This window comes from Clupea harengus, chromosome 17 (assembly GCF_900700415.2).
Source record: "Clupea harengus chromosome 17, Ch_v2.0.2, whole genome shotgun sequence".
In the NCBI taxonomy this organism is placed as follows: domain Eukaryota; kingdom Metazoa; phylum Chordata; class Actinopteri; order Clupeiformes; family Clupeidae; genus Clupea; species Clupea harengus.
In genome coordinates, this window is record NC_045168.1 from 1,143,823 (window position 1) to 1,156,466 (window position 12,644).

General features: G+C 46.4%; 1 protein-coding gene across 2 annotated transcripts in view; it reads left to right on the forward strand.

The window, feature by feature from the left end:
- Positions 1-12,644, forward strand: part of lama1 (laminin, alpha 1) — a 63,333-nt gene that overhangs the window by 15,281 nt on the left and 35,408 nt on the right. For both annotated transcript variants that reach the window (XM_031584386.2, XM_031584385.2), the window contains exons 4-10: positions 7,311-7,553; positions 8,045-8,224; positions 8,556-8,645; positions 9,837-9,954; positions 10,376-10,554; positions 11,310-11,415; positions 11,871-12,028. In XM_031584386.2, coding sequence (XP_031440246.1) covers positions 7,311-7,553; positions 8,045-8,224; positions 8,556-8,645; positions 9,837-9,954; positions 10,376-10,554; positions 11,310-11,415; positions 11,871-12,028 — 1,074 coding nt within the window. The remainder of the gene's footprint in view (positions 1-7,310; positions 7,554-8,044; positions 8,225-8,555; positions 8,646-9,836; positions 9,955-10,375; positions 10,555-11,309; positions 11,416-11,870; positions 12,029-12,644) is intronic.

A 12,644-nucleotide genomic window follows, 5' to 3' on the forward strand; every position in this document is an offset into this window, starting at 1 on the left:
AGAGAGACAGAATCAGAGAATGGAGGTGTGTGTCTGCGACCTCCCCCAGTGCTCAACTCTTCAAAGGAGCTTAGGGTTCCAGTGAGGTGACTGGGTGCAAGCAGGTTGTCCAGGGCGATTGGAACTCACAAACTCACAGTCTAATCCTACATCCCTCTCAGCACTGGGACCAGTTGAAGACATTCCAGAAAAAAGAGAGAGAGTAGCAGACGGAGAGAAATTGAAAGAAATGGATAAAGAAAGAGTGAGAAAAACCGCAAGCAGTTTGTCTAGAGCGATTGAAACCCAGAAACTCAGCCTAATCCTACATCCCTCTCCGCTTTGAAACCAGTCAAAGACATTCCAAAGAGGGAGAGGGAGCAGGAGTAGTGAGTTAGAGAGAGAGACATAAAAAGTGTGAGAGAGAAAAAGAGAGGGAAAAGAGAAAGAAAGAGAGAGACAGACTGAAATCTGCCTAATCCTGTATCCATGGTAGGTCTGAAACATACGAACAAATGAAATCGAGACAGATGGAAAGAGAGAGCATGAGGAAAGGAGACGGATTTAGAAAGAAGGAGAGAGTATGATAGACAGATGAGTGGCCAGAAATATGGCAACATCAATAACCAGCTTGCGCTTGTTGTCCAAATGATTGAAAATCAGCTAAATCCCCCTACTCTGAGGCCATCTGAGAGAGAGAGAGAGAAAGAGGGAGGGAGAGAGGGAAGGATAGAGAATGTTGAGGTGCAAGAGAGGGAACGTTTGAAAGAACAAAATGAGACAGACAGAATAGTCAGAGAGCAGTTTCATCTAGTTGTTCAAACAACGTTCCCTCTCTTGCACCTCAACATTCTCCATCCTTCCCTCCCTCTCTCTCTCTCTCTCTTTCTCTCTCGCTCTCTCTTTCTCTCTCTCTCAGATGGCCTCAGAGTAGGGGGATTTAGCTGATTCTCAATCATTGTGGACAACACGCCTGAAGCATAACATTGCGAACCTGAGAAGGGGAAATGATGGCTCTCGTATCAGTCCCGCTGTAAAAGTTCTGTACAAGACCCAGTTTTCTGGTACAGAGTTAAACTGCACTTTTTCTTCCTAGCTCACAGAATGTGAGGAGTCAACGATCCTGTTGATCACATTAATGTTTGATGAAAGCAAGGACATCTTTATCATGTATTGTTGTAATCTCTCTTAGTGACGAATCACTGTAATTTGTCAGACCTTTGAGCCTTTGAAATGATATGCTGTAATGAAACAGTAGCACAAGGGTGAACCCAGGCAACACAGTACTGTAAATGAAAAGAAACAGTATACAGATAGCAGCTTGCGCTGGTGTGTGGACCAGGCAGATCCGGGCCAGATGTGCTCCAGAGCCAGTCTATCTGGGCCAGATTTCTCTAGTTCCCTGTCGGTATCCTCCATCTCATCGTGCCAGAAGAGCAGAATGACTGTGAGGACAACTCAGATTACCCTGCTGCAGCTCCGCTTCCAGATTGGCTGCATTCATGCTGTCCGGGTCACGGGGGCTGTGTGTATACCTGTGTGTGTGTGTGTGTGTGTGTGTGTGTGTGTGTGTGTGTGTGTACACGTGTGTGTATACGTGCGTGTGTATATACGTGCGTCTATGTCAGTGTGTGTGTTTGTTATGGGCGTATTTTGTGTTTGGTTATGTGTGTGTGTGTGTGGAGGGGGCTGAAGGGTAGAGAGTGAGAGAGGGAGAATAGAGCCTAAAGGCAACAGGGAAGCTCAGCCGGTGGGAACAAATTGTCAGATTAGGCACCATTCAAAAGCAACACGGTGTTGCTCTCCCCCCTCAGTGTGTGTGTGTGTGTGTGTGAGGCTCACTCTACAGTGATAACCAAAGCTTTCACCACTCTTCTGCTTGTTGGCTAACATATTCTTATTCTATATTCTTTTAATCCAAACAGAGTTCACAGAGTTTAGTGGACCAACTCTAAAAAAAGTATCATATGGGTATTGTATCGTTAGTGATGACTGTGACAAAATCTTTTAATTCTTAATCAACTTGAACAAATATCATACAGTCAGCAAAGTCATGAAGCTTTGCCCCAGCTGTGAACTTCAGCAAGAGATCTCCCTCTGGGCCTCTAGGGTTGTTTGACTCTGATTGAATTTGAATTTCACTGCCATGACTAAGCCCGAGCGCACAGCGGCCCTCCGACGGCTTCCCAGGGTGCACATCTTGCAGCCATTTGGGCCCTCAGGAGACAGCCCAGACGTGATGACTGCGGAATCCAGACCTGGGAAACGAGGGCCCGTGCCCCGACCACATGAAAAGACCTGCGTTTGGCCACAGGCCCTTCTCCTGTCTGGGGGCGGGGGCGGAGGATGAGTCAGGGCTTTTGTCTGGTTGGAGGTGGGGGTGGAGGGGGAGGGGGAGAAGGGGGATGGTAGGAGAAGGACTGGGAGGTGGAGACAAAGAAGGACGTGAGGCAGCAGGGTTGACCCTGGGAAGGCCACAAATGCCATGTTTCCATACGAATGGCGTCACTCGGCGAGGCTGCGCTCAGCTTAGCCCGTCGACCAAGCACAGCCTGGATTTGCATTTCCATATGTCAGGGTGTACTCGCTTGAGGGTGTGTCTTCATGTAAGGGATAAAGGCTGCCGAGGTGTCCTCATACAAAAATATTGCCATACATGTAATTAGGTATCTATAATATTAGCCCATAGATTAAATATTTAGTCTAAAAAGAAAAAACACTGTTTAGTTTCCAGGTTAGCACTTCCTAAAAGATAATGGAGGTTGCTTAGTTAAAATTGATTCCATTGTTTCTAAGACCAAATCCTTTTAGTTCTATGTGGGCTAGCTTGCTTATTTTGTTAATTCAATATCTGCTTAAACACACTCACTGTGGTAGAAATGTCGATGGGCAGTTTGCCATTTACCATTGTTGTTATAGCTACTAGATCGGCTTCATCCGTAATATACAACATTGCAGACACAATTTTGCAAGCCCTGAATGATGACTGAGCCAATCACAAAAGAGATAGTATCTTTGACATCCATTTGGAGGAGGACCCGGGGCAGTTAGGCCCTGCTCAGGAGAGGGATTGGCACTATTCAACTTGTAATGGAAATGTGAATTAACCTGGCACAGCCAGGCTCGGCGGGGCCAGAAAGTGCCAATGGAAAACCCCCAAAAGAGTGGACAAGAGTCTTGGAGCCAGACTCAAGCTGCCAAATCCATTACTTTTCCACAGTTGGCAAAGAAAAAATATAGTTAGTCAGGGTCCACGGTCACAAATCATTGGTTAATTAAACTTTGGGGGCCCAACATGGTGACCTAAAAAACCCTAAAAGACAGTTTGCTGTTTGATTACATTTCATTGATATACAGTATGTCGACAGAAAAAAAGAATGTGAAGTGTTTGACCTTTTTATGCTAACAATTGATGTGTCTAAGTACAAAAAATGTTGGCCACAAACACCAAAGTAGCCTGAATGGCAGTTAATATAGACATTCTGTCAGTTTGTTGCAACTGGTATTGTCCAGCAGGAGCTCACGGCGCTCAGCCACCCTGCAACACTCCATCTGGAGCCCAACAAAACTAGTACTTTCACACAAGTTATTCCCAGCAAGTTCACTGCAAAGCAACTGGTTAAGATCTGACAGGGGTACTGTGGTGAACATTGTGGACACTATTTCTCTTTTAAGTAAACCGTGATAACAGAAATTTCAAACATGCCGGCTGCCTACCACAGACAGTACTGTTTCCAATGGCCAGTCATGCTTCCTTGAATCCCATCAACTGTAGTTGATGCTCTGTCTTTTTTCACACCACCTACCACCTAGCTAAGCTGATTATACAACATCCACACTAAACAGGTGCAGAAATAGTCACAAATCGTCTGTGTCTAGACCATGACATCAATATTGCAGTTACGGTAGGAGTGTGTGTGTGTGTGTGTGTGTGTGTGTGTGTGTGTGCATGCTTGTGTTCATGTAATTGGGTGCCCCACGTATGGTGTAATGGGCTCCAGCACCTCAGGTGAAATGACGCACGCCACTGCGCTCTGTTTGACAACCCGAGTTAAGTGTGGCCGTAAAGGGTCCAGAACAGAGTAGGAGTTTAATGGCCACGTCTTCTCCTGGCCACATTCTTGAATGCCAACACAGCTGGGGAGCCTGGAGGTGTTTGGACAGGGTGGCCTGTGTTTGCTCCCTGCCTCCCCTGTCACAGAGTCACAATTTGGGCCACCTGGAAAGCCCCCACAGGATGAGAGACCCCCAAATGGCTCTTTCCTAGCAAACACACACACACACACACACACACAGTCACACACACACACACACACACCATATTAAGTCTACACACATACTAAGAAAGACACCACACACATATGTAGTTCACAGTTTTCACACCACCATTCAAAGTTCAAACGATGACATATTCTTCTCGCTTCCTCTGTTTTCCTGTCTTTCCCACTCTCTCTGTGTCTGTCTCTTTCTACGTCTGTTTGGTTAGCCCATGCTAATTAGAAAATGAAATGAGGTCACAGCTTAGGCACTGAATGGTGTCAAATCTTTACCAGATGAAACTGATGAATGTCATATTGTGATCTCCTCAGACCAGATGTCTCAAACCATCTCACAGTCTACATCTGACGTAGCTCCTGGTAGTGATTAGCCACAACGTAGCAAACTTTGAGCTAACATGATCACTTTAGTATGTATCTGGCAGGCCGACAGAGGAAACAGTCAAGGCTGAATACTTTAGCAATGATGTCTATGGAGAATGATACAAGTAATCTCCCTACAAGGATACTCAGAGATCTGTAAAATGTTTCCATTGCAATGAGAAGTCTTCCCTCCCAGCCGGAGCGGCGTACATGTTACTGTAAAAACCCAGAACATTGAAAGACAAATGTCTCTTTGCAATATGCATTCTTTTTTGTTTGTTTTGTATATCAATTTCCGTTGAGTTCACCTGTGACACATCGAAACGATAGTGCTTGACATCCCCTTGCAGCATTTGTAGGTGAACACTTCCACCATACCTGTGAAAAGTCACTCCTTATTTAATACGGTACCTTGCCTCTTGAGCATGCAGCGAAGGCTTTTGAGGGTCTCTTTTGAAGTGAAGTGAAGTGAAGTGCTGGCTCGGCTTCCCTCTCCATTCCCTCTCCGAGAGAGATTTGTCCTCGGCAATAAGGCAGGCCTGTAATTAAAGATTCTCATTAAAACATGTCGGAAGACGCTTGTTGGGACATGGAAATTATATGTTTGCCCTGTCATCGAAAGTTTCTTAAGCTTTGATTGCCTTCCCCTCTCCACCTCGTCTTAAGTTTGTCTTCACATGTCGTGCTTGTTAAAAAACAGGGGGAGTTGGTAGAGTTGGTGGGTGGGTGGAAGAGTGGATGGTGAAGACAACCCGGAATGTTCCGCTACTTCAGATTGAGTGCGGGGATAAGTGCACAGTAGCAGATCCGCCCACCGCTCTTGCACTCTCATTACATTCAAATGAGAGAGGGAGAGTTGAAAGCTTTGGCCCTCCACAAAGGTTATCTCCTCAGCAGCTTCTCTAGAGACAGCAAACAAATATTGACCGGGCTCGATGTGTTTATTTAATTCCACTCTGTCGCTAAGAGACGGGTGATCACATCATCCCAAAAGCCCACCAGGGTATCAAAGCCAGGGTGAAAACCCAGCCAGTGGGGGTGGGGGGAGACACTCTAATCTGCAGAGACAGGAAGTGGTAATCCTCACGCTCACACTTTGAAGATGGTGTTTTTGTCACATGAAAACAATTACTGAAGTGTCCAACCCCATCTGCAAACAAGGGCCCTCTTGTGCATTCCCCATGTTGGGATGAGAGTGGAGAAGGAAAGCCCCCCCATCCCATCCCAATTATATTGTGTCTAGTCTCCCAGTGCATTTGTGGGGGCGACTTTGAAAGTCGAGCACGTTTGTGTAGCCTCTGCAAGCCCGGCGCTGGTTTGAGAGCCCCACAGAGGGAGTGGGCAGAGAGAGGGTGGTGGTGGTGTGGGAGTTGGGGATGGGGGGGATTGAAGGCAGACATGGGGCTGGGATTTGCTTTCCCGTCATGGTTGGGGGGAACAGGCGATGAAAGAGGGGTCTGTTGTGAGAGCCTGTCAGGACAAGATTGAATTTTTTCCCCTTTTTTAATGGGGGGGGGGGGCTGGGTTTGGATGATGGCCTGCAACAGGGTTTAAGGTCAGAGAGAGAGAGAGAGTAAGAAAAAGAAACTTCCTCTATAATGTAAAAAAGAGGGAAAGGTACAGAGAAAGAAAGGAAAGACAGAGAGAGGAGAGAAAGACAGAGAGGGGAAGAGAAGAGAATGAGGCCGTTTAGATGAAATAAACAACCTCTCCATTGCACTGGAGGTGCAGTCAAGCATGCAATGCCCCTGGGCTGGGGGGGGGGGGGGGGCACTGTCCAAAAGACAGTGTCAGCATGCCAGTATGACTTCTCCTTTGGGAGAGAAAGGGGGAGAGTGGGGTAAAATAGCACCATTTAAAAGCCCTAACTAACAGCCATACAGGGCAGGCTATACGCCACAACCATTATCGGGTTCTAGTACCATGACTGTTTGTTATTAACCCTGTTGACTGCTTATGGTCCTTCTGGGAGAGTGTGTGTGTGTGTGTGTGTGTGTGTGTGTGTGTGTGTGTGTGTGTGTGTGTGTGTGTGTGTGTGTGTGTGTGTGTGTGTGTGTGTGTGTGTGTGTGTGTGTGTGTGTGTGTGTGTGTGTGTGTGTGTGTGTGTGTGTGTGTGTGTGTGTGTGTGTGTGTGTGTGTGTGTTGATTCTGCCGAGGACCAATACCCCATTTGATGAGTGTGTTTTTAACTATGTCCAAATGCTTCGGGTGTGTATGAATGACTTGTGAGTTTGTGTAATGTAAGTGCAAGGCTTCGCATCTGGGCCCTTTCACATGGATACAGCTGTACTTCCTCACCCCACTGAAAGCTCTGGACGCAGGGCAGATTCAGCTGTGTTAGTAATATATGAAAAGGTTCAAATGAGAATGTGGGCACAGGAGAAAAAACACCAACGGCTTTTCATCCTGCAATTTAGTAAAGACCACTACGCTTCGCAGCCTCTACTGCATGACGTTGCTCTCACAGTCAATGTGCATCTGTTACTGTGTATAGAAAGGTCAGGAGACATTCTGAGTACTGCCTTTAAAAAGATTGTACCTCCTGTTCACATAGAACTCGGTGATGACCTTACAATTCCCTTGTGTTGTTACCTTAACCAAACCATTTCTTCTCATCTGTGCTGCTACACAGACTAATCTTGAAACTGTTATTTATTTATTTGTTTGTTTGTTTGTTTGTTCGCTTCACAGGTCTTCCAGGTGGCCTACGTGATCATCAAGGCGGCCAACTCCCCTCGTCCTGGGAACTGGGTGCTGGAGCGTTCGCTGGACGGGGTGAACTTCACGCCCTGGCAGTACTACGCCATTAGCGACACGGAGTGCCTGACGCACTACAACGTTACCCCCCGCATCGGACCCCCCACCTACAAGAAGGACAACGAGGTCATCTGCACGTCCTACTACTCTCGACTGGTGCCTCTGGAGCATGGCGAGGTGGGTACTCATGACCTGGTGCCAAACACAGGTAGTGTTGCTAGGTAACACCAGAGGAGAGGAAGGGAAAGGGACTGTGTTTTTTTCCACAAACGACTTTTCTTTAATAAGGATTTAGAAATCGCTGTGATGTTTGCAGTAATAAACAACTGTACATCGTTCAAGTCGTGCACTTTGAGCCCCTGGACTGTGGAAGGAGAAGTGTTGTTGTCATGGGCATCTTCATACATATTTGAAGTGACGCTTCTGTGATCATAACCTTTGCCTCATTCATTTCCTGTTCATATGCTTTCACTTAAACATGTTCCAATCATTCCAATGGCATGCTGACTGCTCCCTCTGTCTCTCCCTCTTTCTCCCACTCTCTCACTCTTGCTCTCCCTTTCTCTCTCCCCACCCGCTTTCTCTCTCTCTCTCTCTCTCTCTCTCTCTCTCTCTCTCTCTCTCTCTCTCTCTCTCTCTCTCGCTCTCTCTCTCCCTTTCTCTCTCAGATCCACACATCTCTGATCAACGGCAGGCCTGGCGCTGACGACCTGACCCCGGAGCTGCTGGAGTTCACCTCGACCCGCTTCATTCGCCTGCGTCTGCAGCGCATCCGCACCCTCAACGCCGACCTCATGACCCTCAGCCACCGCGACCCCAAGGAGCTCGACCCCATCGTCACCCGCCGCGTACGTTCACCCTCATTCACCCTCGTTCACACGATACCCCACCCCCCTCCTCACAGATGCTGCCTGGGCTTCAGAAGCCGGTGCTATGTAAAGCACATAGCAAGAGTGAATAGACAGAAACCTGCCATTTTGAATGATCACCTTTTGACGTTGAATGACAGTGTGACAATGTAATTACACGTCTCAGTGTGAATCAGATCTAATGAATGCTATGAATATCTGTTATTTAGACGCGTATTGGTGTAACCTGACAATAGTTGTTGCAAGTTAGAGAGGAGACGTGCAACTCTTATCTGTTCTCTTGTTTTGTGGCCTCTCTCCCTCCCTGTAGTATTACTACTCAATCAAGGACATCTCAGTAGGTGGGATGTGCATCTGCTATGGCCACGCCCAGAGTTGCCCCTTGGACCTCATCACCAAGGTAACGGCACGCTCTCAGTTCGGGCCCGGCAGAGTGGAACCCCCCAAGCTGTCAATCAAACATCGTTTGACACGGAGGGTGTGAAATTCCGTGACCGCCTCTCAGCTGTTGAGTTGATTGTTTTGAATGTGACTCAAGCATTTAACACCTTTTTGTGATCGAGAGGCTTCGCATTGTTCGTAGTTCTCCCTTGGGGCCAACATGGGCCTTTATTAATAGTTCTCAAAGATGAGTTTTGAATAGCATAGCATTCTATAGTTTTATTTGCTAAATGGAACCCTGCAAAGTATTTATATTTATTGAATGCCATCAAGCTAAATATTCATATAGAATTTTCATTGACATGCACATGTAGAATACACCCAATAGTCTCAGTATGGCATAATAGCTGATCGCATGTTGGCAAATCATTTTCTTATGATTCGATCAAAGAGGTCAATCCAAAAAAATAATAATAACGTCAGTCTTCATGACCACTGTTACTTGCTGTCTCCCCTGGTGAAGGGAGGTGTTGGTATGAGCTGGGCAGAAGGCTGTGTTTAACCCCAGTCTGCCCAGCCTCTAGTGGGCGGCTCATTAGCAGGGACGGCCACGAGTGCCTGTGAAAGCCAGCTGTAATCCCCGGCTCTTAAAGTTGGCACTACAAAACGAACTCACATGTCTCAGTCCCCCGACGCAAAAACGACTTCACACACACCCATACACTCACATATACACACACACACACACACACACACACACACACACACACACACACACACAAGCACACACACAGGTCTTACACAAGGTGTCAGTTCACACCCTGAGCTGAGAGTTGAGCTTGACAAGGAATGTTGTGTTTGTGTTTTACCCAAGTGCAAATGGAGAAATGGAGATTGTGCTCTTGTTCTTGTGTGTGTGTGTGTGTGTGTGTGTGTGTGTGTGTGTGTGTGTGTGTGTGTGTGTGTGTGTGTGTGTGTGTGTGTGTGTCTGTGTGTCTGTGTGTGTCTGTGTCTGTGTTGACTGACAATGCTCTGTCAAGTAAAGAGGAGGATATTATTCTCAAGTATCCTATTCTGCCAGCCCTTAATTGTTCTGTTAGAGGCCTCTCTCTCTTTCCTTGTGTAAGTGTGTGTGTGTGTGTGTCAGTGTGTAGTGGACGTTTCCTCTCCCGATCTCTAACTCTGCCCTCTCTCTCTCTCTCCCCCTCAGCAACTGCACTGTGTGTGTGAGCACAATACATGTGGCGAGAGCTGCAATGAGTGTTGCCCCGGCTACCACCAGCAACTGTGGCAACCAGGAACCCTCTCTGTTGGCAACACTTGTGAGAGTAAGCCAATCACATCCCATTCCGAGACCAGTCAGGAAAACATATCTGTTCTCTCCTAGCCACAGAAGTCATTCAGTCATTCAGACCTAGTGGTGGGAAGTGTAGTGTAGTGAAATGATATATTGGCCATTATCAGCAACCTTCTGTTAATCATAAACAAACAGTGGTTTGTTTTTCTTTGAGTAATATGAATTTGATTTGCTTAATAATTGAGTGGCCCTAACCGACTGCTATGTCTGCTATAGCCCATGGCACATGTCAGTTTATGTTTTACAGTTAACATTTTTTTCTTTTTTAAACTCCTGGGAAAAATCTCATATCCAATATGACTGTCAGTCGCTTATAACTCTCTGCCAAATGAACAAATGTAAATGCCACTCTATTGTAATCTTACAAATGAATACTTTTTGTCACACCATAGAGTGTAACTGCCACAACAAAGCGGAGGACTGCTTCTACAACGCGACAGTGGCCGAGCTGAGGAGGAGCTTGAACCTTCACGACCAGTTCGTGGGAGGTGGTGTGTGTATCGACTGCTCACAGAACACCGCGGGGGTGAACTGCGAAACCTGCGCCGACGGATTCTTCAGACCTCACAAGGTACGGTGGCCCATTGTCTTGGTGTGCGGCCCCTAGAAACCCGATGCCTAACTTCCCCCACTGCCCGTACTGTGTCTGTGTGTCTCCATTTGGGAGAGTTGGTGTCGGTATAAACGTCTTTTGTCCTGCGATTTGTCAGAAAAGCCAGTGGGTATGTGTGTGTAGGGGGTTTCTGGCGGGTGAGGGAAGCAATCCTGTGTGTGTGTGTGTGTGTGTGTGTGTGGTCCTGATTGCTGACCAGCAATGGTTTGCATTACAATGGTGGTTAGCTTTAAGAGATTGAGGCTGTGTGGCCAGGCCTGCTCTTCAGTAATGGCTCAGCGGGACAATTAGCTTAGCGCCCTGCTTTTTTTTTTACGACTCCTCTGGGGGGAGAGCAAACTTCCGCACCCCGCATCACATGTCCCCTTTAACACTGGGCTGCCACCTGCTACACATTAACAGATCCAAGAAATACTTCCACCCCCCACCCCTTCCAATGACTTCCACCAACAACACCACCCCCTAAAATAAACAATGACTTTGTTATGGGCTTGAACTCAAAGGAATCTGCCTTTTAACTCAAATTGTCTTTGTGAAGACATTTTTTCGCTAGTCTGACACCATCTTTCTATCATGTCTGTCATGTCTGTCATGGTCATTACAGGGTCATGTCATCCTAATACATTCTCAAGGGAATATCCCTGCTAGGTTTTCCTGGTACGGGAATGTTGGGTATTAACAATGTGATGTTGTGGATCTCCTCCCCCGCGCAGGTGTCTCCGTACGCTGATAACCCGTGTGTGGAGTGCAACTGCCACACGAGAGGCACCCACTCGCCAGCCTGCATCAGGGATGACAAACACGCCAGCCCACTGAAAGGTCAGTAAACACGCTGGTCAGATGTTGCTTATTCAGAATGCCTACTGTGCATTCGCATTCAAATGCCCTAGAAGCTTATTTCACAGCAAGGTTTGTTCTCAATATGTATTACTAATCAAATACCTTTCCTACAAAATGTAAAATGACAACACAAGTAGAAAGACATATTCAGAACTATATTTAGTAGTTAATCAGTTGTCTTTGCTAAGCTGAGCTCTGATGTTTGTCTGTGTGCGTCTGACTGTTTGGTGTGGTGTTTAGTGTGCTGACTGTATAGCTTCAGTAGAGCAACACGAGCCTAGATATATCAAGGTTAGATGTTTAATTCACCATTAGTTTAAATCCGTTCAAAATCTACATCACCTGCTCACAGTAGGCTTCTTCATCTGATCAAACAAAGTCTAAAATGAAATATGATGAATGATGTTTCCGCTGTGACTATGACCCTGTGACAGGTTTGCACCCAGGCCAGTGTCTGTGTAAGGAGGGCTTTGCGGGCGAGCGTTGCGACCGCTGTGCTTTCGGCTACAGGAACTTCCCCCTGTGCACGCGCTGCGAGTGCAGTCTGGATGGCAGTGTCAACGTGGACCCCTGCAACGAGTGTGTCTGCAAGGTGAGCACAGACCCAGGAGAATTCATCTAAACTGAATGAATCTGAACCTGAATGAAAATGAATCTGCAAATCAGGTGTTTCTCACCTGAGAAGATGAGAAGAGTTAGCTCAGTTTTTTGATTTTTGATTGACTGGCCATATGTATTGCACATGGCAGAATGGTCTGTGCAGTGCTACTGATAGAATAGAATAGAATAGAATAGAAAAGCCTTTATTGTCATTGTATTTATACAACGAAATTTTGAGTGCTTCTCCTGTTGGTGTGACGAGGGACAACATATAACACAACAACAACATATAACATAACAATACTACAACTATCCAAAAACAGTAGGAATAGCCCCCCAAAAAATATATATATACATTAAGAGTAGAACAAAGTGCGGTGGCATAGACTTAAGTACTTCAATAAATACATCAATTAATACAGCTTTGTTTATGCACATGTGTAAGGTGACTGAGATGGTATGTGACTTGTAGTCAATAAAGTGCTTAGTGTTTAGTGCATGTCGGTATTTAGAGTTCTGATGGCTGTCGGGAAAAAACTGTTCTTAAGACGCGTGGTCCTTGCTCTAAAGGATCTGTACCGTCTGCCTGAGGGCAGGAGAGTAAACAG